The 23,213-nt window shown below is 36.9% G+C and overlaps 1 protein-coding gene across 10 annotated transcripts in view; it reads right to left on the reverse strand.

Moving 5' to 3' along the window:
• The window catches only part of WDFY3 (WD repeat and FYVE domain containing 3), a 246,985-nt gene that overhangs the window by 154,948 nt on the left and 68,824 nt on the right, over window positions 1-23,213 (reverse strand). For all 10 annotated transcript variants that reach the window (XR_002828161.1, XM_023750385.1, XM_023750389.1 and 7 more), the window contains 2 exons: window positions 12,844-12,967; window positions 22-131 (listed from right to left, as the gene is read on the reverse strand). Coding sequence is in view for 9 of the 10 variants with exons in the window: in XM_023750385.1 (XP_023606153.1) it covers window positions 22-131; window positions 12,844-12,967 (234 nt within the window). In the remaining variant the exon portion in view is untranslated. The remainder of the gene's footprint in view (window positions 1-21; window positions 132-12,843; window positions 12,968-23,213) is intronic.

Genomic DNA, 23,213 nt, shown 5'->3' on the forward strand with positions numbered 1-23,213 from the left:
AGATGAAAACAAAGAACTCACCTGACCAGAGGATGCTAACAAGTTAATTGTTGTCAGAAGCATCCAGCCTCTACTAGCTTCTTCACTCTGATTGATTTCTAGGAACTGGACAATGGCCCGACTTGCAGCCTCTATAAAAGCAAAGGAAAAGGCAAACTATTAGGTGGGGGGAGGAGAGGAATCACATATAAAGAGGTTCTTCCTTAAAATCTGCAAAGAAATGATCATTTACTAAGCACACACTTTGTATCAGCACTATTACATGCTCTATGTAAACACAGTAAAGAGCAATGTTTTCATGGCACACATAGTATATCATCCTATCCTTCGGAAATGTAAAACTCAACCTACATATTTTAGGGGAAGGTATGTCACAAAATAGTCAAAATGAGCCGTGGAAGAGGTAAAGTACGAACTAAACCTGCCTGGAAAGCAAGTATAGGTGTTCTCTACTTTTCAAAGTTCACACTGGGCTGCTTCACTTTTTGATGAAAGACCTATATCAGTCCCTGTTTTTGCTAACCAAAAGAAATCAGAAAATGATTTTTACTTTAACAAAAAAAAAGGTGAAAAGTGAAAATTCAGCACTTGTTTCGCGGGGAGCTGTTCTAGAGGCAGTGCACCAGGCGCAGTGAGCGTGACCCTGCTAGCTCCCTCCCCGGGAACTACATCCCAGCATCCAACCCCACAGCTTTGATCTATGTCTGTGAGCATCTGTACTTTACCTCGATTTATTTTGTGCATTCATTAGCAAGATGTGTTATGGTATCCGAAAAGCCTAAGAGAGCTCGTAAGGATGTTAAGTTTAGCATAAAACTGGACACAATTAAGCATTTCGATCACGAGGAAGAAAATACATTGTAAGTGTGTTGAACTTCATGCAGCCAATATTCATACTATTTAACATGCAGAAAGAATCTTGGAAGCTAGAATCTTGGTTTTGCTAGTAGTAAAGTGGTCTCTTTTAGGGAGTATCCAGTAACGAATAAAATCGAAATTCTGCTACTTGAAGGGACTGATGGGTGTACAAAGCATGGTGTATATTTATCATTATCATTCCTGCTTTAACTGTATGTTAGTGTTATTTTAGGTTTTATGTGTGATTTGGTATGATCTGAAAGGTTATTTTTGGAACCTGGGAATGACCAAAATTTTTCCATATAAATTAAAGTTACGTATTTCTTCAAATTATGCCGTTTCAGTTTATAAAAGCTTTCATAGGCAAGTTCTACTTTTGGATAACAGGGAAACCTGTATAGATTTGTCTAGGAAGTGGGGGCCAGTGGGAATGAAACCGAGCAATTAGGAGCAGAAATAAAAGTGTAGCTAGAGGAAAGAGCATAACGTACTGATCAAGACAAAGAACTGTAATAATACTGGGTTACATTCTAGAAGAGCATACTTTGAGAATTAGATTAGAAGAAAGTCAATGCAGTGATAGGAAACTGATGCCTATTTATGATGGAAGGTAAGCTAAGGACTGTATTTGACTCTTTGGGCAAGAGGGAGCAAATGCAGTTTCTTGAACAAAGGAGGTGCTGAAAGGATTACCCTAAGACTTTTAACTTACTAATAATGTATATGACAAACTGGGAAGGCAGAGACCAGTGGAGGAACAAATTAGGAGGTTGCCTTCATGATACACTTAAGTGGTGACTTGAGCAGCTGACAGTAGGAAGAGAGAAAACAGGGGGAGAATCATTCACAGAACTGTGATGTTGCAAGAATCTTTGAAAGTTAATTTAGCTCATTATATTTTTAGAGATAAGAGGAAATGGATAAATCCCTAACCATATACTTAATTTCATCAATAGAAAGTTTGTCAATTTTCATATGGATAAACAAGATGAATGTTAACGACTCGTAGATTTAACTCATTTAATTGTTATAAGAACTATATGAGCTACTTTCTATCATTATACCCCTTATAACAGAAATTAAGAAATGGAGAGATTAAGTTAACTTGCCTAGAGTCACATAGCTAGTCAGTGACAGAACTTACATTCAAGTCCAGACTGTCTAGCCTGTAAGAGACAAAAGACAGTGATAAAAAAACAAACAAAACAAAACAAAAAACACAACCTGGAAAAGAGGGAAGCCAACAGATGACTGGGTTATTATTATTTAATACAGGGGTCCTCAAACTTTTTAAACAGGGAGCCAGTTCATTGTCCCTCAGATCGCTGGAGGGCCAGACTATAGTTTAAAAAAAACTATGAACAAATTCCTATGCACACTGCACATATCTTATTTTGAAGTAAAAAAACAAAACGGGAACAAATACAATATTTGTATTTGCATGTGGCCCCCGGGCTGTAGTTTGAGGACCCCTGATTTAGTATCTCAAAAGTGAAGTTATTATATTCAAATGTTCACTGATTTACAGCCTCTCACCCCGTTCTAGAGAATAAACAGAAGGTGAGCAATCTCCTTGCCTACCTTGTTCACTGGGGGCCCTCAGTGTGAAGCACGTGACTGCACAAAATGGGGGCTCAATAAGTATCTGTTAAATGGGTGAATAAACCAACCAAGGTTGATTAAAGAAGGACACAATGAGCTCAACTTCTGATGAAAATTAAGAGGTTTGGATTTACTAGGAGTAACAGAATTTCCTGCAAGTTTTGAAAAGGGGAGTAAGATAGAGAAAGCAATGTTTAAGGGTGATTAAATTGTGAAGGTTCATTAGAGAGGGAGAAAACAAAATAATACCACTGAAAAACCTTCATTAACAATCATGGTTTGAGGTCAATGGTAAAAGGTGACCTGCAAATTTTTCCTGCAAGCTTACAATGGACCCAGCCATTTGCTACATTACACGAGGAGTCCTCGTTCCTTGATAGGAATTAAATGCTCATGGAAGGAAGACAACTCCTTCCCAGTTAGCTAAAATTCTCAGTTAAAGGCTGACATGCCATGCTTTCATTTCCTAAGCTTCTTCACAATTAGGCAACTTTGGTTTTAAATTGTGTATTTCCAATTTTGTAACTTAACATTTCTTAAAAAACTACCTGGAATCTTCAAGTAATTATTTCACAGTTATAGACTGTAATGAAATTCTATTTCATAAAAAACATTCATTAGTAAATGAACTGATCAGTACCACTTATGCTTCTCAAGGAGTGGGTAAAAGGAGATTTTGAAGAACTCAATTTAAGAGGCAAAGTTATCTTTCTGATACAGAAGCTAGAAACCTATAAATATGACCACTCTGAGTGAATCTGAATTCCACCCACTATTAATGTTAAGAGAAAACTGGACAAATATGTATTTTTACTGCTATTCAATAAGTTGTCAAATATAAACAATGAATGCTAATGCTTATTTTGAGAACCAAAACACCAAAAATGGCCCAGCTGGTGTGGCTAAGTCATTGAACATGGAGCCATGAACCAAGAGGTCACCTGTTCAATTCCTGGTCAGGGTACATGCCTAGGTCATGGGCTCAATCCCCAGTAGGGGGCATGCAGGAGGCAGCCAATTGTTATTTCTCATCCATGTTTCTATCTCTCTCCTTTCCTCTCCCTCTAAAATAAATAAAAACATTAAAAACAAACAAACCAATAAAAACCACCAAAAATGTACTCTTGGCTTGAAAAAATTATATTTGATCAACCGCATTTATAGGAGTGTACGCTTTCTTCTGTTTTGGTTGACAATGAACACTAAGCTATTCTTCAAAATAAGAAAAGACAAATAATGAAATAAAAATCCCCCACAATGCTTTATTTGTTATTAAGCATTACAACAGTTTGATAGATTGCTAATCTGATTAAATAAGATAATACCTGTGGGGAAAAAACCTTGAAAAGGATCAAGACAGTGTAATTATTAATAATATCCCTTTAACAACTTTACCAACTGAAGTGTTCTTTTTGATAAAGTGAAGAAGACTTAAGTTACATCAGGAATAATGTAAAATTATATTATCTGGCTTTGAATTATATGCTTATACAGACAAAGAAGTCTATATGTAACAAAAGTATTTGGAAACATTTATTTTCACCTACTCTTTTTAGTGCTGCCACTCAAAACACCTTTAAAACTTTTGAAAGAAAAACACTCCTATTCAAAAAAATATTGCGCTGGAATCTTTTAATTTCACTTATAAGTAACAAATACAAATTTAAATGATGGTTTAACCCAAGGTTGTAAGAGTTAATGAAAAAAACATTATCTCATATTGCAAGGTGCCAATCATTTGATTCAAGCTTTAGCTTTCACACTGCATTCCAATACATACAGTTAGATTCAAAAATACAGAAGTGGAGTTAGTGGGATTCATTATTAGATTAAATAATGAATAGAATGTAGACAATTGTAAAATAAATTTAATTTCCTAGTCTATATTGAGAGAATATAAGTGAATTCAATTAGCATTCAGAACAATCAGAACACAAAACTTGTTAATAATAAATGCAATACAACAATTTTTCCTTTGCAAAGTCCTTTTTTTTGCAGTCCATTTAAAGTGTAGCCATTTTCAAACTTATGCTTCAGATTGACAATGTGAGACATGTCAATAGTATTGTTACACTTACTCCAGTAAAGAAGAAACCAAACCCTCAACAACCCTTCCCATCTGTCTCCTGACCCCCTAAAAAAACCTTCTATAAGTTAGTCAGAAAAACAGTATTAGAATTCATGACTTCCATGCTTCTTTTCATTTGATGATAACATAATCACACCTTGGGAATAAAATTACCTGAAGGTGTTGTGGCTTTGAAATCCATGGAGGACAGCGGGGCACAATGATTTTCTGTTTAAAAAAAAAGGCTGGGTTGTCTAATTGGGGATTCACTACATTACACTAGTTCCACAAGATGCTGCACGAGACGCCAACTGTAGTAGGCATCACTGGGTTTCTCCACCACTTGGCTGCTGCCCATTTCGGATTGCACCACTGGGTTTAACAGTGGCACCTCACATGCACCAAAGTCATTAATCATAAACTAAAGCTATTTTTTCACAGGTGGGAATTTTCTGCTTTAATGGTGAAAACTGATTATTGTTCCCTTAGAATTAAGCAGACTGCATGTCTAAACTTAACTACACAAGGTGAAGAAAATATCTTAGGCTATAGCTTGTAAACAATACAGACACAAAGTTATGTATTTTCTCTAATTAATTGAGAGTCACTACATATTTTTTAACAAAAGCCACAGAGAGTCAACAATAAAGAGAGAATTAAGGGAGACAGAGAACTAGAGCTGTGAAGGTTCCTTGTATTACAAATCAGTCCATGTATACGTTTTGTATATTGATATTGCCAAAACTTTTCCACCCTTATTAACTCTGATCGATTTAAACAACAGAATTGCAGATAAGCAGGGTTCCTACTGAGATATTTATAATCCATGTCAGAAAAGATCTGATAAAAAGACTTGATATGCAAGTACTGGGTAGGTAACAAACAAAATAACCAGTATTGCACACCAAATTCGGAGGAGTTCTGGAAAAATAATATGACAAACAAATATAGCTATTTTTCATAAAAATAATAGAGGGCTCATTTCAACCTGATTTTTTTGGAGAAAAATTATATGCATATTAACCATAACAATTACTGTCAATGATAATTTCCTGTAAAATAAAAGGTTATGTGAGGTATCGAAAGTAGTCAAATTCATAGAAGCAGAAAGCAGAATGGTGACTGTCAAGAGCTGGGAAGAAAAGGAAATGAGGAGTTGCTGATCGATGGTGTAAAGTTACAGTTATGCATGATGAAAAAGTTCTGGAGATCTACTGTACAACACTGGGCTTTATAGGGAACTGTACACTTAAACATTTGTTAAGAGGGCAGATATAGTTATGTGATTTTTACCACAATAAAAATTAATCAATCAATCAGAAAATACAGATGGGGTAAAAAAGAGTAAGATGATTCAGGATGTACTTAGATCTTGAAAGTATAGAATTGTTTCTGTACAAAAGATAAAAAACTCTCCATGAAACTATTCCTGATAACAACACTGACCAAAAGAAACTTCCAATGTTCAGTATAATTTTGTATATTGATATTGATATATAAAAATTATACTTTATTATTTGTCAGATTGGCAAAAATTGCAATAAATTTTTTGGTGTGCCAACGAATTTTAATAATTAGTTTGTGTTCCATAAGATAAAAAAGGTTGAAAATTGCTGTTCTAGGTGACACAGGAGTGAATACAACAGACAATAAAATTAAAGAAGTAAATAAACAAGATGCTTTAAATGATGACAAAGCTCTAAAGGAAGTATTTAAAGTGACTACAAATACAAGTATACTAACTGGTGTGGGATAGATTAGAAAATATCTATTTGAAATAGGGTGATTAAGAAAGGCTTTTCTTATGTAGGTAAAATTTACACAAATTTAATTGAATCTTGCTAGTTTCTAAAGTTAGTAAATTTCAAAAGTTTAAACCTAAAAATTACATGGAAGTACATAATATGAAAAAATATATCTTAAAAATAGCTGGGAAATAAGATGTCATCAGTGGAGAAGGACAAAGGGCACAGGGGACTCTATGTACTATGTAATTTCCTGTTAGAAAAAGGTTTTTTTTACAAACATGCTGATTAGGTATTTACAAAGACAGCAACAGAGAAGGAAGAAAATAAAGTTTTGGGAAATTTTTTTTTCTAATCTAGGAGTAAATATTGTTCAAGAAATAAAATGCAATGACAGGAGTCAATTTGTGACAGAGATATTCCCTTATTCAAAATAGCTAAATAGGTATAAAACACACACAAATCTTATATTTAAGACCAGCTTCTTATTTCTACAGGAATAACTAAAATTAGGAAAGATAACAAAAGGTGCAATCCAACTTGGAGAAGAGAAGGGAGAAGATAGGGGCAGGAAAGGTACCTTAAATTACCTTACTATCTTTCCTTGGACTTCCTTCAAGGACTGAAAATATAACTAAAACTGTCTCACTTTAAAATCCATATGTCAATTCATAAAATGTAATGCTTCTGAATAAGGGATTTTGTCCTCAGTCTAAAAATATTTAATGGCTATTGCTCCAAAAACTTCATAATGGGCTCCAGGGTTGAGCACAAAGATTTGTCTCTGCTCTTTCCTGAAAGCCCTTCCTGTGGCCTGAAATGTGTCCCTCCCAGACTTCGTATGTTGAAGCCCTAACTCCTAATGTATCGGTATTGGATGATGGAGCCTTTGGAAGGCAATTAGGCTTAGGTGAGGCCATGAGGGTGGGGCCCTCATGATGGGATTAATGCCCTTAAAAAAAAGAGAGGCCAGAGCTCTCTCTTCTCTCCTCCTGGTAAGACTACATTGAGAATGTGCCATCTGCAAGCCAGGAAGAGAGATCTCACCAGAAACCAATCATGCTGAAGCTGTGATCTTAGACTTTCAGCCTCCAGAACTGTAAAAAAAAATTGTTTCTATTGTTTAAGCCACTGGTCTATAGCATTTTGTTATGGCAGCTTGAGCAGACTAAGACACACAACTAAAATGGTTGTGGAAGTACTTTGTAAAATCATAAACCCATAAGGACAAAGAGAATAGGAAAGATGACAGCAACAGCTTGGATACTAAAATACAACAGAAGTTAGTGGTAATTGACTTAGTAAATTCTACATCTTAAAGTAAATGCAAAAAAACACACAATGAAACTACAAGAACCAAGAGGCTAAGGAACTGGTGGCACTAGGTACCTCTGAAAGCAGAGGTAGTGTGAAACTGTACACTGAAGGATTGGGAAAATACTTTTAAGAGCAGCTAGGCACACAATGCAATATACAGATCATGTATCCTAGAAATGTACACTTGCAAACTATATGACCCTTTTGACCAGTGTCACCCAATACATTTAATTAAAAAAAAATGTCATTCTATAGACTGTCACTGAGAATGAGTAAACAAGTTAACAAAAAAAAAAGCACCTGGATCCCAGATCCCCATTACAAAGTGAGCACTAGACTGTAGGTTTACTCAATGCAAAGAGTAAGAGCAGTGTTTGGATTGGGCAGGGGGGATGATGATACCACACCAGGCACAGCTACGGGCTCATGGAGACAAAGTACTAAAACTCAAGTACTGAATGCTGAGGGCCCTCATACCTTTCCCCTACTTGGCTTCCAACATGTTCAGAGTCAGACATATATGGTTTAGGTAAGACTGGATATTCTTCTCTGGGGACTCTGTTTAGCCAGGGAAAGATGGCCAACAAAATGGCCCAGCAAGATCACCCTGGGCTAATGTCCAGAGTTGCAAGCTCCACCCACAAACACAAAGCCACCCAGCAGCTTTCAATCCATTCTTATACAGGAACAGATGGCCAAGGATGAGATATGTGAGGACGTATTCCAACATAAAAGACAGACAGAAAAATTAACAAAAAAGCCAACCTTAAAGAAACAGACTATAAAAACTGAAAAGAAAAACAAAACCTCAGATAGCTACGTGAAGAAAATCTATTTAAAAAAAAACACAATAAAAAAGAAAAAACTCTTATAATTTAAATTACAATGTCACACATAAAAACCTCCAAGGAAGGGATAGACTGTAAAAATCAAGAGCTCTCTTAGCAAGCAGAGTAAAAAAAACAAAGTCAGAGATGAAGATAAGAAAATGAGAGACAGCCTGGCAGGCATGGCTCAATGGTTGAGCATCTACCTATGAACCAGGAGGTCACGATTCAATTCTAGGTCAGGGCACATGCCAGGGTTGCCAGCTTGTCCCTCAGTGTGGGGACTGCAGGAAGCAGCTGATCAATGATTCTCTTTCATCATTGATGTTTCTATCACTCCCTCTCCCTTCCTCTCTGAAATCAATAAAAATAGATTTAAAAAAAAAGAAAATGAGAGAGAGAGAGAGAGAGAGAGAGAGAGAGAGAGAGAGAGAGAGGAAGAGAGTGTGTCTTAGGGATATACCTGATTAGAAAGGGAAAATAGAGGGAAGGATATTATTATACAAACAATTCATGAAACTTTCCCAAAATTAAAGGATATGCATTCCCAGATTTATTAATAAGAGTCCGATGAGTAATCAGCATAATGGATAAATATAGGTCTACTCAAAGACATGTTATAATAAAATTTTATTACAGGAAAGCCCAAAAGAGGACCCTAAATGTTTCTAAAGAAAAAAAAATAGGGCACAGAAAAATAATCATGTATCTAGGAAGCCTCAGATTTCCCAATAGCAGTATAGAAATGTAGAATATGATGAAGTGATTTTTAAATTCTGGGGGGGAAAAATTATTTTCAACTGAGAATCTGATACCTACTAAAAGGAGGATACATATATAATGCAAACTGCAAGATTTCCCAATATGACTCTAGCTGCCTGAAGAAGGACCTAGCTAAGACCCCCTTCACTAACCATGTCCCCAGAGATGCTGCCCCCAAGCTCAACTTCCCATAACACTGGTAGCTTCCTCCCTCTGGTAGGAGGGCCTGTAACTTCACTGGCTCCAAAGTTCTCTGGGGCTAAACAGCTACTATTCTCAAACACTCCTATAAACATCCAACAAGCACTCAAAGAGACAAGATCACAAGCAGCCTGTATGTTTCTTCGCTGATAAGACCGCATTCACGTTTGTACTTTAGGACTGGGGCGGGCGGGTGGGGGGTGAGAACCTCCTAAGCACATTTTTCTGTGAGATAATGAAGGTGGTGGACCTGTGCCTCCTTCCTGATGACCCTGGTTTCTCATGTGTCCCCTTTCTACTGTAAGAGTAAGAGTAACGGTGGTAAGCTTAAAAGCATAAAACAAAGCCACCATTAGATGACATGATGGGATGGTACCGAGCCCTGGTACCTGAAAAGATTGTCAGCCTAAGGCATCACTTTCCCTAGTGAAGAGGAAAGAACACATCCAGCACAGTCAAAGAAATTTTCACTCATGGGATTTCTGAAAAACAAACAAAGAAAAACAACAACCTCAAAACCAAAAATAATTCCCCTGCATCCTTTCTCAGGAAGCTGCTATTTGAGAAAAAGATGACACGAAACTTAGAAAACAGAGGCTCTATCTTACAGAGGTGGAAAGGCATCCAGGATGATTTGAGGGGAGAGGTGAAATAACAGCTGGGGAGCTGGCTGAAGAGCACCTACTACAGATTAAAGCAGGACAGATGGTTCTGGAAAAGCGATTTGCAAGAAGATGAAACTGACAGACTATCTGATGTCTTCAATAATATTGAGGGGAGATTCAGAAAAAATGGGAGTAGGCATGAATGTGTAATAAAAATGTAGAAACTAGTAAAAAAAAAAGTCAATTATTAACTCTGATGGAGGTGGGAGAGACGTTTCCAAGAAAAGTAACCATAGTATACCACATGGCTCAACTTAGAACAGTGTTTTCATAGTCACAATAATGAATACTGATCTAATAAAAATTATGACAGAGCAATGTTGGAGGGGTATAGAAAGTAGCTGTAAGAGTAATGGTGGTAAGCTTAAAAGCATAAAAGTCTCATTATTCTCTTGTGAAAAGTCAGAAGACAGGATCTAAATGTGAAAAATCAAGGGCACGTACTGCAAATGTTATTTATTTAGAGATACAGAGGTAAATATTTAAAAAAAGTTAAGTGTTAAAAAATGATTGCCTCTCAAGAGGGAGAAATGGGGATGAACCAGGATAATGTAAGAGAGATGCTGTTTTTAATAAATCTTTTAACCATTTGAATGTTATAACTATGTGCTTATAATAATTTTAATAAAAATAAAGAACAAATTTTTAAAAATATTTTATAACAAATTACTGTTACTATTGAAAAAAATAATACGATGGGCTGAAAAGAGAAATGATTTCCCCAAAGAGATGTTAAAAACAGAAAATCAATTTCTCAGTATAATGTTTCCATAAGAAGAAAGCTGTCAAACAACCATTAAAAAACCCCACAAAATAACAAAATTAAGATAAAATCCCTCAAACAAAATGCTAACTTAGAAAATGATTTAAATTGCTAATTGTAATTAAAATCAAGAAAGCTTATTTTAATCTTAAGTAAAAAGAAAGATACTTTACAAAGTTTAAAATAACCTAATAACTATGAATAAGAATAGTATTCAGGCAGCATTCATAAAAGGCCTAGTGTATGTAAAGCACTGGGGTAAATATTGTAGGTTACATAAATAGTTTATGGTCTAATCCTATATAATAAAAGCCTAATATGCAAATTTTCCCCTTGACCAGATTTCCCCTGGGAGTTCAACTGATCAACCAGTCGCTATGACACGCACTGGGAGGCTGCAGACAGGAGGTCCCAGGAGGAGGGGGCAGAGAAGGGCCCACCAAGTTAGATGGAGGGAAGGGAGGGAGAGACCCAAAGCACTGGGGACAGAGATGGGTGGGGAAGGAGGGCCGTGCAGAAGCCCCCATTTTACGGACCCCAGCAGAGTGTGTGTGGAGGGTGGGGAGGGGGACATGAAGACAAAGGAGAGTGTGAGAGAACTGGATGGATGGAGAACAGTGATGTTTGATTCATGGCCTATTTACTTTTATTTTTATTAATATATTTTTATTGATTTCAGACAGGAAGGCAGAGGGAGAGATAGAAACAACAATGATGAGAGAGAATCGATATGCTGCTTCCCGCACGCCCCCTACTGGGGATTCAGCCCGCAACCAAGGAATGTGCCCTTAACCAGAATCAAACCCAGGAACCTTCAGTCTGCAGGCCATGGCTCTATCCACTGAACCAAACCATAGGGCAACCCATAGCCTATTTAAAACCACTGCAGTAGGCTGAGCAGGGGTGTTACCTGATAAGGAGGGTGTCTCTCCTTAAGTTGGGGTAATTGGAACTTCAGGGAAGTAAAGACATACCCATGGAGCCTGCAAAGGGTTTCCATGCACACGATGCAATTTACTTCATGTGGCAGCTGAAGAGGGTGAGCAGAGCCTTAGAAGGACATGAGGTCTCCAAGACCAGGGGCTGGAGGGAAAGTGCATGCCGAGCATTCTGCACCGTGAGTTACAATCCTATATAATAAAGAGCTAATATGCTAATGGTCATCACTCTGTCATGCCATAACGACCGATCAACAGGAGGCTGCGTGCACAGCAAAGCACACGAGGGTGGCCTTGCAAGGAGGCAGGAGGCGGGGTGCCTCCTCAAACTGGGCCTCTAGTGTATATATATAAAAACCTAATATGCTAAGTGTCCGACCGAGTGGTCGACTGACCGATTGCTATGACGTGCACTGACCACCTGGGGGCAGATGCTCCAACAGGTAAGTTAGCTTGCTTCTGGGGTCCAAACAATCAGGACAGGGTGAGATGGGGCTGGACACACCCTAGAGCCCTCCTGCGGGCCCTCCCTGGCCACCAGCCCTGATCGGGACTGGGTGAGATGGCCCTGATTGGCCCCGATCACTGGCCAGGCAGAGGGATCCCACCCGTGCATGAATTTCGTGCACCGGGCCTCTAGTAGGAAATAAAGACACATACCCAAATATCACTCACAAATTTGAGAAACAAAAAGTAGTTCAGAAGAGAAAGTTTTTTCTTTGAGTAAGGGAAATAAGAAACATTCTATCAAAAAGGTGTGACTTAATCCAAAAAGGTATGACTTAATACATATCCCGATTCTGGGTTTGCCTTAAATGTCATGTTAAGAATTTGGACTTTGTTCAGAAGAAAAAGAGTATAGTTGAAAGGGTTGGGGAGGTGTGGCAGTGGTCCAAGGAAAGTAGCCTTCATAGAACTAAACTTAAAATTAGAAGATGTTGAAATCAAGAGAAGAATGTGTCTATAAGAACGTGAATGAGATGGGTAATTGAAATCCCTGTGCCTAGAAGCAGGTCAATTTTTATTTAATTTTAATAGCACTTTTACCAAACTGTCAATTCAAATAAGTCAGGCTTTGCTGGTTTCTGCAATAATACCTGTAGATTTGTTTGATGCTCTCCTTCGAATTTCTGTCACCATCAATCGTGAGACTTGTGTTGTGAACTGCAGAAGATCAGAAAATTTTTCTGTCATTGTATTTGGCGGAGCATTTCCAAAGACCTATAGATAAGAAAAAAACAATTTTAATGAAGCATTGTTAACTTTTTCCTCTTATTCTGTGCATTTCAAAGTGTAATATGACTTGAAAATCAAGTAAAAAAAAGTATGCTTAAACAGTTTCTTTGAATCTGAAAAACATGTTTAAAAATACAACTCTTTCAATAAATCACGTCTAGCCACATTTCCTTATACATATTAATTTGTTGAATGAAATGATTAAATAAATGAAATCTAAAAGCCAAAGACTAGTTATCTATATAATTTGAATCAATCTACTTTAGGAGCTTTAGAAGAAATAATGTTTCTCTGAAGAAATCTAAGTTAAGAATTTAGAGGTAAGGTTCTTGGATGGTTCACAGATAACATCAGATGGTGCAAAGCAGAGACTTATCTAGTATTACTAAGTTCTAGGCTAAATACAGAATTCATTGACCTTGAATGAATTCTGAATTTTATCTCAGAATTTCTGAATCTAACCACAATAATTACCAAAGCATGACTGTTAGGAAAAAGACTAGAATAGAGAGAATGAATGAAAGGCTCATGAATCTTCCCCATCTCAGTATGTCCAAATCTTCCCAGCATGGATTAAGTCACATCTTTTTGATGGACTGCTTCTTCTTTCCATTATTCAAAGGGAAAAGCTTTTTCTTCTGAAGTACTTTTTGTTTCTCAACTCCATGAGTGGTATTTGGGTGATAAGATACATTTTATTTATTTATTTTTAAAAAAAACAACAACCTAAGACAAATGAATTTTGGAATAAATAGTTCTTAAAGATAAACTAGTATTCATTCAGCAAAGAATATAAGAAAAGGAAACCTGGGCCCTGGCTGGGTGGCTCAGGTGGTTGGAGCATCATCCCGTACATTAAAAAGGTTGTGGGTTCACTTCCAGGTCAGAGCACATACCTAGGTTGTGGGTTCGACCAGGAAGCAACTGATCAATGTTTCTCTCACATTGATGTCCCTCTCATTCTCTCTCTCCCCCTGCCTCTTTCTCTAAAAATCAATTAAAAAAAAAACACACCCAAAAATAAACATATCCTCAGGTGAGGACTGAAAAGGAAAAGAAAGAAAATGAAACTGGGTGGACTGTCATAGGAAAAGAAATGGTACTATAATGGCTTTATAACTAGGTGTATCATAAAATATTGTTTCAACAAATGTTCTTTATAACTAAAAGGAAATTCTGTGTCTTTTAAAAGTATGTTAGTTCTCTAATGCAATACCAATTGCACACTGTTTTGTATTCTTACCTGTTCATATATGACAACAAAGGGAGGAAACCTACCTCACTCATCTTTGTACTACCTACCAAGCTACCACCTTGCCTTTTATAAGGATGTTCCCTAAATATGAACTGTTCATTTATATGCTGCCTGCCCCCAAAACCAAATTCCAGAGAAGGTTTAGGTCCCTTAGCATTGAAGGACACAAACTATAACATGAGAATATAAACTAAAAGTAAAAAAGAAATAAAACAAAAGCAAGCAAATAAAAGACCAAGACTAGGTAATGGACTAGAAAAGACATTAAATAAAAATCTAAAACAAAAGACCTCTGTATTTGCCATGTTTTAGTCATGAATTTGGCTTAGATACACAAAAGAGAAAAACCTAGTCAATTATATGGTTCACAATGTCCTTAGGAAAGAAAAATATGTATTTAAGGAAGTACCTCTATTCTTCATACTATAAAATTTTTCTTCCAAGGAGCCTAATAAAAGGACATAACTTATAATGTAATATCCTTGTAATAGAAGTGTTTCTTACATTCTTACAATAGATACTTTGTTTCTTATAACCTCTCTCAAATTGAACTGAAAGTACAAAAATAAAAATTAAAAAATGACACCAACCACACACCAAGAACACAATAATTCAATTCTACAGGGTGTACTTTTGTCCAGGTTTATAAGTCTGTTCACTAACTTCACACAGGAGTAATTGTAATTACTCAAAGTAATTGTAATTGTATCTCAAAGAACAAATAATCAGTCTTTATCAAAATCTCAGTAAATTGTTTTTCTTATAAGATTTTGATAACTGTTGTATGTTTACAGTTAACCTGTGTGCTATCTGTTAAATAAGACCCACATTCTTTAACATACAAATGGCAGATACATTAGAAATTGAGAAGCTAAACAATGACACATACTGAATAGCCATTTTTACTTCAATTCAGAGATGAGTATGTAACTGTTTAATAAAGGTGTTTATAAAACAATTGTACATTTTGCTCAGGCAATTATTTGGCCTTCTGTCAAACTGATTTATATATACAGTAGGTAAACATTTCCATTACAATGAATATATTTATGTATATTTTGCTCCTAACAATTAATATCTATTTTGTTCCTAAGCATTATTAAGACAACTTCATAAAATAAATAGATCACGTCTTAGAAGATATAAAGATATGGTTTATTCAAGCAGTCTTCATGCTGGTTGAATAATATGCTGTTCAAAAACTAAGTCTTATTTGCTAATCTGAAATGACATATCAACTTTAGTCTAGTGATCTAACACTACTGATTGATTCATTCTGTCAGTTATTCAGTCATAAATATTTACCAATCTCCTAAATATGTCAGGCAATATTTGGAGTCATGAATACCAAGGTAAATAAAGAGTTGTGAATACCAAGGTAAATAAAACAAATATGATTCCTGTGTTCATGGAGTTCATATTTTAGTACAGGAGACAAACATTAAACAAGTTAATTTAAAAATGAAAATTATATTAGACAGTGGTGCGTTATAAAGGAAGTAGACAGGTAACTGAAAGGGACTGCCTGGAGTGGGGAGAAGATATCAGAAAAGGCTTCTCTGAGTGACATTGATGTGAAGGATGACACCGAATGCAGAGAGAGTGTCACAATTCAAAGGTCCATGAAGAAAGAGCTCTGGGCAGCGAGAAGAGTTGTGCTGAGACCTCAGGGTGGACATGACATTAGGGTGGGTGAGGCATCAAAAGGCTGGTGAGGTTAGAATGTTTTGAATGAGAAGGGAAATGGTACAAGATAAGGCTGGACAGGTACAGGGACTAAAACATAAATCTGACATCCTATCTAATAAAAGAGTAATATGCAAATTAACCGCCACTCCACCATTCCGTCACAAAGATGGTGGTGCCCAGTCCCCTCAGCCCTGCTGCTGAAGTGTCCAGGCCTGTTGGCCAGGCAGGTGTGGCAGGGGAGGTGGGGGGAGAGGGGGCGAGGGGCAGAGCTGGCGATCGGAGGGGGCAGGGGCGAAGCCGGCTCCAAGGGGAGCAGGGAGTGGGACTAAGCTGTCAGTAGGACATCCCCTGAGGACTCCCAGTATATGAGAGGGGGCAGGCTGGGCTGAGGGACACCCCCCCCCCCCCCAGTGCACGAATTTCTTGCACCGGGCCCCTAAGTTTTAGATAATACTAAATATATAAGGTAGCAAAGGAAAGGGAATTTTTGTGATTTCAATAACTAAATCTAAAAATATTAGGTATGTATGCACCCTTGCAAAAATAGTGGCATTTAAAAATATATATACAGTGCTTCAATCATGTACTTAAATGTGTGCTACAAAGGGTGGAGCATGGAGCTGGTAGTCAGGAGGCTTGAATTCTGCTTGGCCTCAGTGACTACTGGTCAAATTTTTGTGGTTCCTTCATCTGTCAAAGGAGAGAGTTGAGCAAGAGATTGGTAGGTAATGTATTCAACTCAGAAAGGATGATTCCAAAGAGATATGTTATGTTCACAACTCAGATGAAAATAAAAACAGCACTAAGGAACAAAAATGCCTTCTAGCAAATGCAATAAATATAATTACCAAGTGGTGAGAGTGTCCTGAGGGCCCATGCACCTGAAGGGTTTCAGGTTCAATCCCCGCACTAGTTGGGGAGCATGTGGAAGGCAACCAATCAATGTGTCTCTTTCATCTTTCTCTTTCTCTTTCTCTTCCTCTTTCTCTTTCGTTCCTCTTCCCTCCCTCCCTTCCACTCTCTCTAAAAAAAGAAAATCAAAGGAAAAAATATCCTCAGGTGAGGTAATAATATTATTATTACCGTATAATGATCATTTACCATGTGCCTAGCAGTATTCAAACACTTGACCTGTAATGTCATTTAAATCTCATAAAATCTTATACAGGATCCCCATTTCACAGATAAGAAAAAGTAAGGGTTGGAGAAGTTAAACAAGTTAAGACAGGTGGTGGTGGAGCCAGATTTAAAACTCGTCTGTCTGATTCGAAGCCATGTTCTTTAATCACTCAGTACCATATTGTCTAAATTAAACTTCACGTGAATCCTATCACTGTCACTTTACAATGTTCACCTTAAGGGGAGAATAGCATGGCTTGACTTATTTTTATAAGGATCATTTTTAATATCCATCTACATAAATTTCAGAAAATTTCCTGATACCTCAACTAAATATTTCTGGAATACTCAGGGAGAACAAATTTAATGGTGTTATCTAATGGCATGCATAAACTAGAAGCTCAATATGTACTTGCTGCATAATGAAGCTATTACGTAAAAATTTATTAAATATAACTAGTAAAAGGAGGTTGGAATTCTGACAGTTTTCTAAAATGGTGTCCTTTTTTCCCCCTAAATACAATATTATGTCATATCTAAAATTAAGTTACACAGTACGACGAATAAATAACTGCAATATAAAACAGATTTTAAAAATTTACAATGAAGATGTAATTGTGTTATTTTATCTTATAAATGAGCTAAGATTTCCTACCAATTAATATAAATACTTAGGGAAACATTTATGTTACACTCTTTTGTTTCTCAGAAGGACACCAACTTAGGGAAAAAAAACTGAGAATGCTTCCCTCAGTGCCTTCCTCTCCTTCCTCTCCTTCTGGGATATGCCTGCCTCATGAGAACACGCACTCTCCTCTGCTCTGAGTGTGGCCTGCCACTGTCCAGTTCTTCTAGCAACTGGGTAGGTAAAAATAACTATTTCAAGGGTAAATTTAATCCTTTGTTGGACAGATCTAGTCTCCAATGTCAACTGTATTGGTATTATGTAATAAGTAGAAAAGCTGTATACATGTAAATAGTTCCCTTTTTGACTCCTGATCTCTCATTTGGTTCTAAACTTGAGTATCCTTCCTCTAAAGCAGCGGTTCTCAACCCTGGGTCGAGACCCCTTTGGGGGTCGAATGACCCTTTCACAGGGGTCACCTAAGACCATCGGAAAACAAATATATAATTACATATTGTTTTTGTGATTAATCACTATGCTTTAATTATGTTTAATTTGTAACAATGAAAATACATCCTGCATATCAGATATTTACATTACGACTCATAACAGTAGCAAAACTAGTTATGAATTAGCAACGAAAATAATTTTATGGTTGGGGGTCACCACAACATGAGGAACTGTATTAATGGGTCGTGGCATTAGGAAGGTTGAGAACCACTGCTCTAAAGCCAACGATTTAAAAAGTAAAGGTCATGCCCTAGCCCAGTGGTCGGCAAACCACGGCTCTCGAGCCACATGCGGTTCTTTGGCCCCTTGAGTGTGGCTCTTCCACAAAATACTATGTGCGGGCGCGCACGTACAGTGCGAAGTTGACTTAAAACTTTAAGTAAAGTTTATTAAGTTAATTTTAGGGAACATTGTGGAGTGAAAGAAGATGTAGTGTCAAGGATTGAGAAAGGTATGTTGAGATGGTTTGGACATAAAGAGAGGATGAATGAAAGGAAATAGACGAAACAAGTATACAAGACGAGTGTGGATGGGAGAGTTGGAAGGGGTCGACCTCAGTGAACGTACCTCAATTAGATTGAGGACATTTTTAGCAAAGGCCAGCTTAGGAGTACCCTAATTAAGTTAATAACAATGTACCTACCTATATAGTTTAAGTTTAAAAATATTGGCTCTCAAAAGAAATTTCAATCGTTGTACTGTTGATATTTGGCTCTGTTGACTAATGAGTTTGCCGACCACTGTCCTAGCCAGTTTGGCTCAGTGAATAGAGTGTTAGACTGAAGGTCCTGGGTTTGATTCCAGTCAAGGGCATGTACCTCGGTTGCAGGCTCCATCCCCATCCCTGGTCAGGGCGCTTGCAGGAGGAAAGCAATCGATGTGTCTCTCTCACATTAATATTTCTCTCTGTGTGTCTCTACCCCACCCTTCCACTCTCTGAAAATCAATGGCAAAAATATCCTTGGGTGAGGATTAACAACAGTAACAAAAAAGTAAAGGTCACCTGTGAGCGATTAAAAAAAAGACACTGTTTTCAACTTAGATACTTCTCAAATATAAATGAGAAGTAAATTCAAAAACTAGGGGAGTCTCTAAAAGAACAACTAATTAGCAAAGGTTATATTTTAAAATACACAATAAAGTATAACATCTACCAAGGTATTTAACAATGCAATTAATTTTTAGACGATCAAAATACTATATTTTTAAAAAATAAATTTAAACCAAGTATTTTTTTTCTATAAGGTTGTTTCAGGATGAAAAGTTAATTATTTTTAAGAATGCTGGATAAATATTATTCAGCTATTCTCAGACTGCACGATAACCTTTCAGTGGGAGAGAATCAGTGAGAGGGAGGACAGCAGTCTCCTTGCAGGACTGTGATGAAGATCGTAGGAGGCAGATGAAGAACCCAGCATGAAACTGGCCCAGAAAAAGGACTCAACACATGTCATTTCTCAACCTGCGTCTCAAAAAGGCAAAAACCACACACTGAAATAACACTACTGAGAACACTTTAAAAATAATTCTGGAGATAGATGCCCATGTCTAACAGTAATATAGTTTATTTTAAAATTAGCATAAATCAAGCAAAGTCTCAAAAGTGAATATTACCATTCCTATTTAGCAATCATGGCTATGAGCTCTATAGCCATAATGAGCTATTCATTTATCAAAGTTACCTCTTACTAATAGAGAATGTTCATGTCTAAATGGTCAAACATTAAATAAATATGGCTATATGTTGCAAAATGTAGTGGATGTGATGGCTTATTTAAGGACACTTTTAGTTTAATGATGAATATCCAATGAATAGTCTATATATATTTTTTAATTGGTCACAATTAAAATAACTTCCTATCTTTTCATTAGTTAAGAGAAAAGTGAGCCTTTATGGTATTTAAATCACATTAGAGATGTAAGGCAAGGCATATATATGTGTTTTTAATCAGCCAATTAAAAACTTTTGATTTGAAAGAATTTAAAGTTAATGAGACTTATGACAATTTAGAATACAGGAGAACTAAGTCAAACAGTCTAACAGAGGATAATCACTAAAGCATCTAAAATCTACTCTTTAAAAGAAGAAATATCGGTATGATTATTCTCTCTTAATACTCACTTGACTTGACGGTAGAAACCTAACTAATGAAACACATCAGATACATATGTAGGACATTACCTATTAATTTATGGTAATAGATAAAACTACAATTGGCCTAACTATTCTCAACTTATCACCTCTGTAAATGTTCATAAGTCTGAGAGAAGGGAATTACCTTAAACTACTCAGCAGCCAACAGTACATAAACTAAACTAAACTAAACTAAACTAAATTAAACTTCCCAGAACTGGTTCCAACCAAAATTAATGACTGGTTACCTCAACAGGACTTGAAAAAAATGGTTTGTCCACAATCAGTTCTCTCTCCCAATTTCAAAAGAGCTATTTTAAATGTTTCCTCACCTCTCCTCACGTTCCTTCTCACCATCTCCTCCATCCATCTTTCTTACCTCTTATTTCATAGATTAAAAAATGAACATCCTCTAATAAATATATTAGTGTTTCCATCCTCTAGTCCTATCCTATCCTACCTAACCCCACAGGTGACATGTGAACTAGTCTCTCTCTTACTATGTTCCTTCCTTCTACTTACCAGGCCAGCAAAACCTCAACCCCAATAAATAGTGTATCTATCTGCCTTCTCTAACTTCTACAGGCTACTGAACGCCTGGAAAGAAAAAAATCACACACTAGCATGGATGAGATCCAGTACAAACTTATTATCTCCAACTTTCACTGGGCCCTCAATATTCTTTCATGTTCCTTTCCCACTATCTCTCATTCCTTTTCATTAATACTCCAAACCATCACAATTTCCTTAAGTCCCTTAGTCAACCTACTTCCTTAAGACTCTTAACAGACCACACATTCTGTTGATAACTACAGGAAACTGAGGTCATTAAGAAAGATCTTATTTAACTTCCCACTTATTCACACCCAACAGAATACACATGCTTTTTCCCACAGGATGAGCTCTTTTTCCATTTGTAGGTTCAACCACCTAGCTGACTCCATGCTCTCCTACCTCAATCATTTCTTATTTCTCTTGAAAATTTACACATTTTCCCTTCCCTTCTCTTTATAAGCATGTTTGGATCTTTCCTACCTTTAAAAACAAGGCAAAACACTAGAAACATACAAGCAAACACCTGTTTACTGTCAAATTCACTTACACCAATCTCTTCTCTTTTCTTTGAAATTTCTACAAGCCAAGTATATACTTACTGTCTTCTCATCCCCCATTCACTCACTCACTGCTTTCTGGTTTCACCATTCCAGTAACTTCTCAACTGGCAAATCTCAAGGCCTCATATTACTGAGTCTCGCTATTATACATGATAGCGTTGTCTGCTCTCCTCCTGGCAACTTTTATCTCAAGTGCTATCACTACCCTCTCCTGATTCATTTTGTACTGCCACTGACCAGCACCTCTTCTATATCCTTTTTGGGCTCCCCTTCTTTCACTAAATATTCATATTATCCATGGTTCATCTTTTACTGCTATTTGTGCTGGCAGTATGAACCATGAGTAATCTCTCCTGTACCTTACCAGGGTTTGCCAATGATTCCCAAAAATATGTGTCCAGCCAAATCTCTTCTAATTGTCTACTGAATATCTCTACCTGGGAAGCTAACAATTTATTTAGAGTCCATGCTCCAAAATGAACCTATCCCCTAAACCAGAGATGGCGAACCTTTTGAGCTCGGCATGTCAGCATTTTGAAAAACCCTAACTCTGGTGCCATGTCACATATAGAAATTTTTTGATATTTGCAACCATAGTAAAACAAAGACTTATATTTTTGATATTTATTTTATATATTTAAATGCCATTTAACAAAGAAAAATCAACCAAAAAAATGAGTTCGCGTGTCACCTCTGACATACGTGTCATAGGTTCGCCATCACTGCCCTAAACCTTTCTTTCTCAGCTACTGGGGAAACATCCATCCAGTTTCCCAAATTAGAAACCTTGGAGAAAGCCTTGCCGTGGCCCCTTCTACTCTCTTATTCTATTGCTTATAATACTTTGATGGCTCTGCATGCCTCCAAGAAAAGTATTAGTTCTTAATAAAAGTATTAGCTCATGATATGCCTCCTATCAATCTTGACAGTCTTATTTTTTGCCCTTCCTTGACATAAAATCAGCTGGAAAAAGCCGAAGTGCCCATCACTAGATGAGTGGATAAAAAAGCTATGGTACATTTACACAATAAAATACTATGCGGCTATAAAAAAGAAGGCTCTCCTACCCTTTGTGACAGTATGGATGGACCTGGAAATTATTATGCTAAGCAAAACAAGCCAATCAGAGAAAGACAAATATCACATGATCTCACTTATGTATAGAATCTAATCAACAAAATAAACTGACAAACAAAATAGGTCCAGAGGCATGGAGGCATGGAACTTACTGACAGATCTCAGAGATGAGGGGGAGGGAGGGTAGGGAAGAGATTAACCAAAGAACATATATGCATATATGCATAACCCATGGACACAGACAATAGTGCGGGGAAGGCTTGGGGTGGGGTGGGGGCTGGGTAGAGGGGGACAAAGGGAAGGAAAAATAACCATAATACATTTTTTTAAAAATCAACTCCTTGGACTGCTTATAGACACTGGTACATATTAAAATATTTGTTGCCTTTTACCTTGACTCATCCTTTAACTTCTTACTTGAATTACATTCTTGGTTAAGTTATTCCTGTTAATACTAATCTGACTAATGCTTATCTTTTAAAACTCAAGAATCACATCACATTCTTGAGGGAGACTTCCCTTCCTTGACCCCATCAGACTTTCAGATAACTCTCTTTCCAGGGTGCCACATTACCCTCCTGCATTTCTAATGCCACCTTTCTTTGTTGCTGTGTTCTCTGTTTCTGTGCTGATCACTTCTCCCACAGAATGTTATGCTCATCTTCCTCATTATACTTGAGCTTCACAAGATTAGACTGTTTTATCTC

Source organism: Myotis lucifugus, unplaced genomic scaffold (genome assembly GCF_000147115.1).
Source record: "Myotis lucifugus unplaced genomic scaffold, Myoluc2.0 scaffold_12, whole genome shotgun sequence".
Classification (NCBI taxonomy): Eukaryota; Metazoa; Chordata; class Mammalia; order Chiroptera; family Vespertilionidae; genus Myotis; species Myotis lucifugus.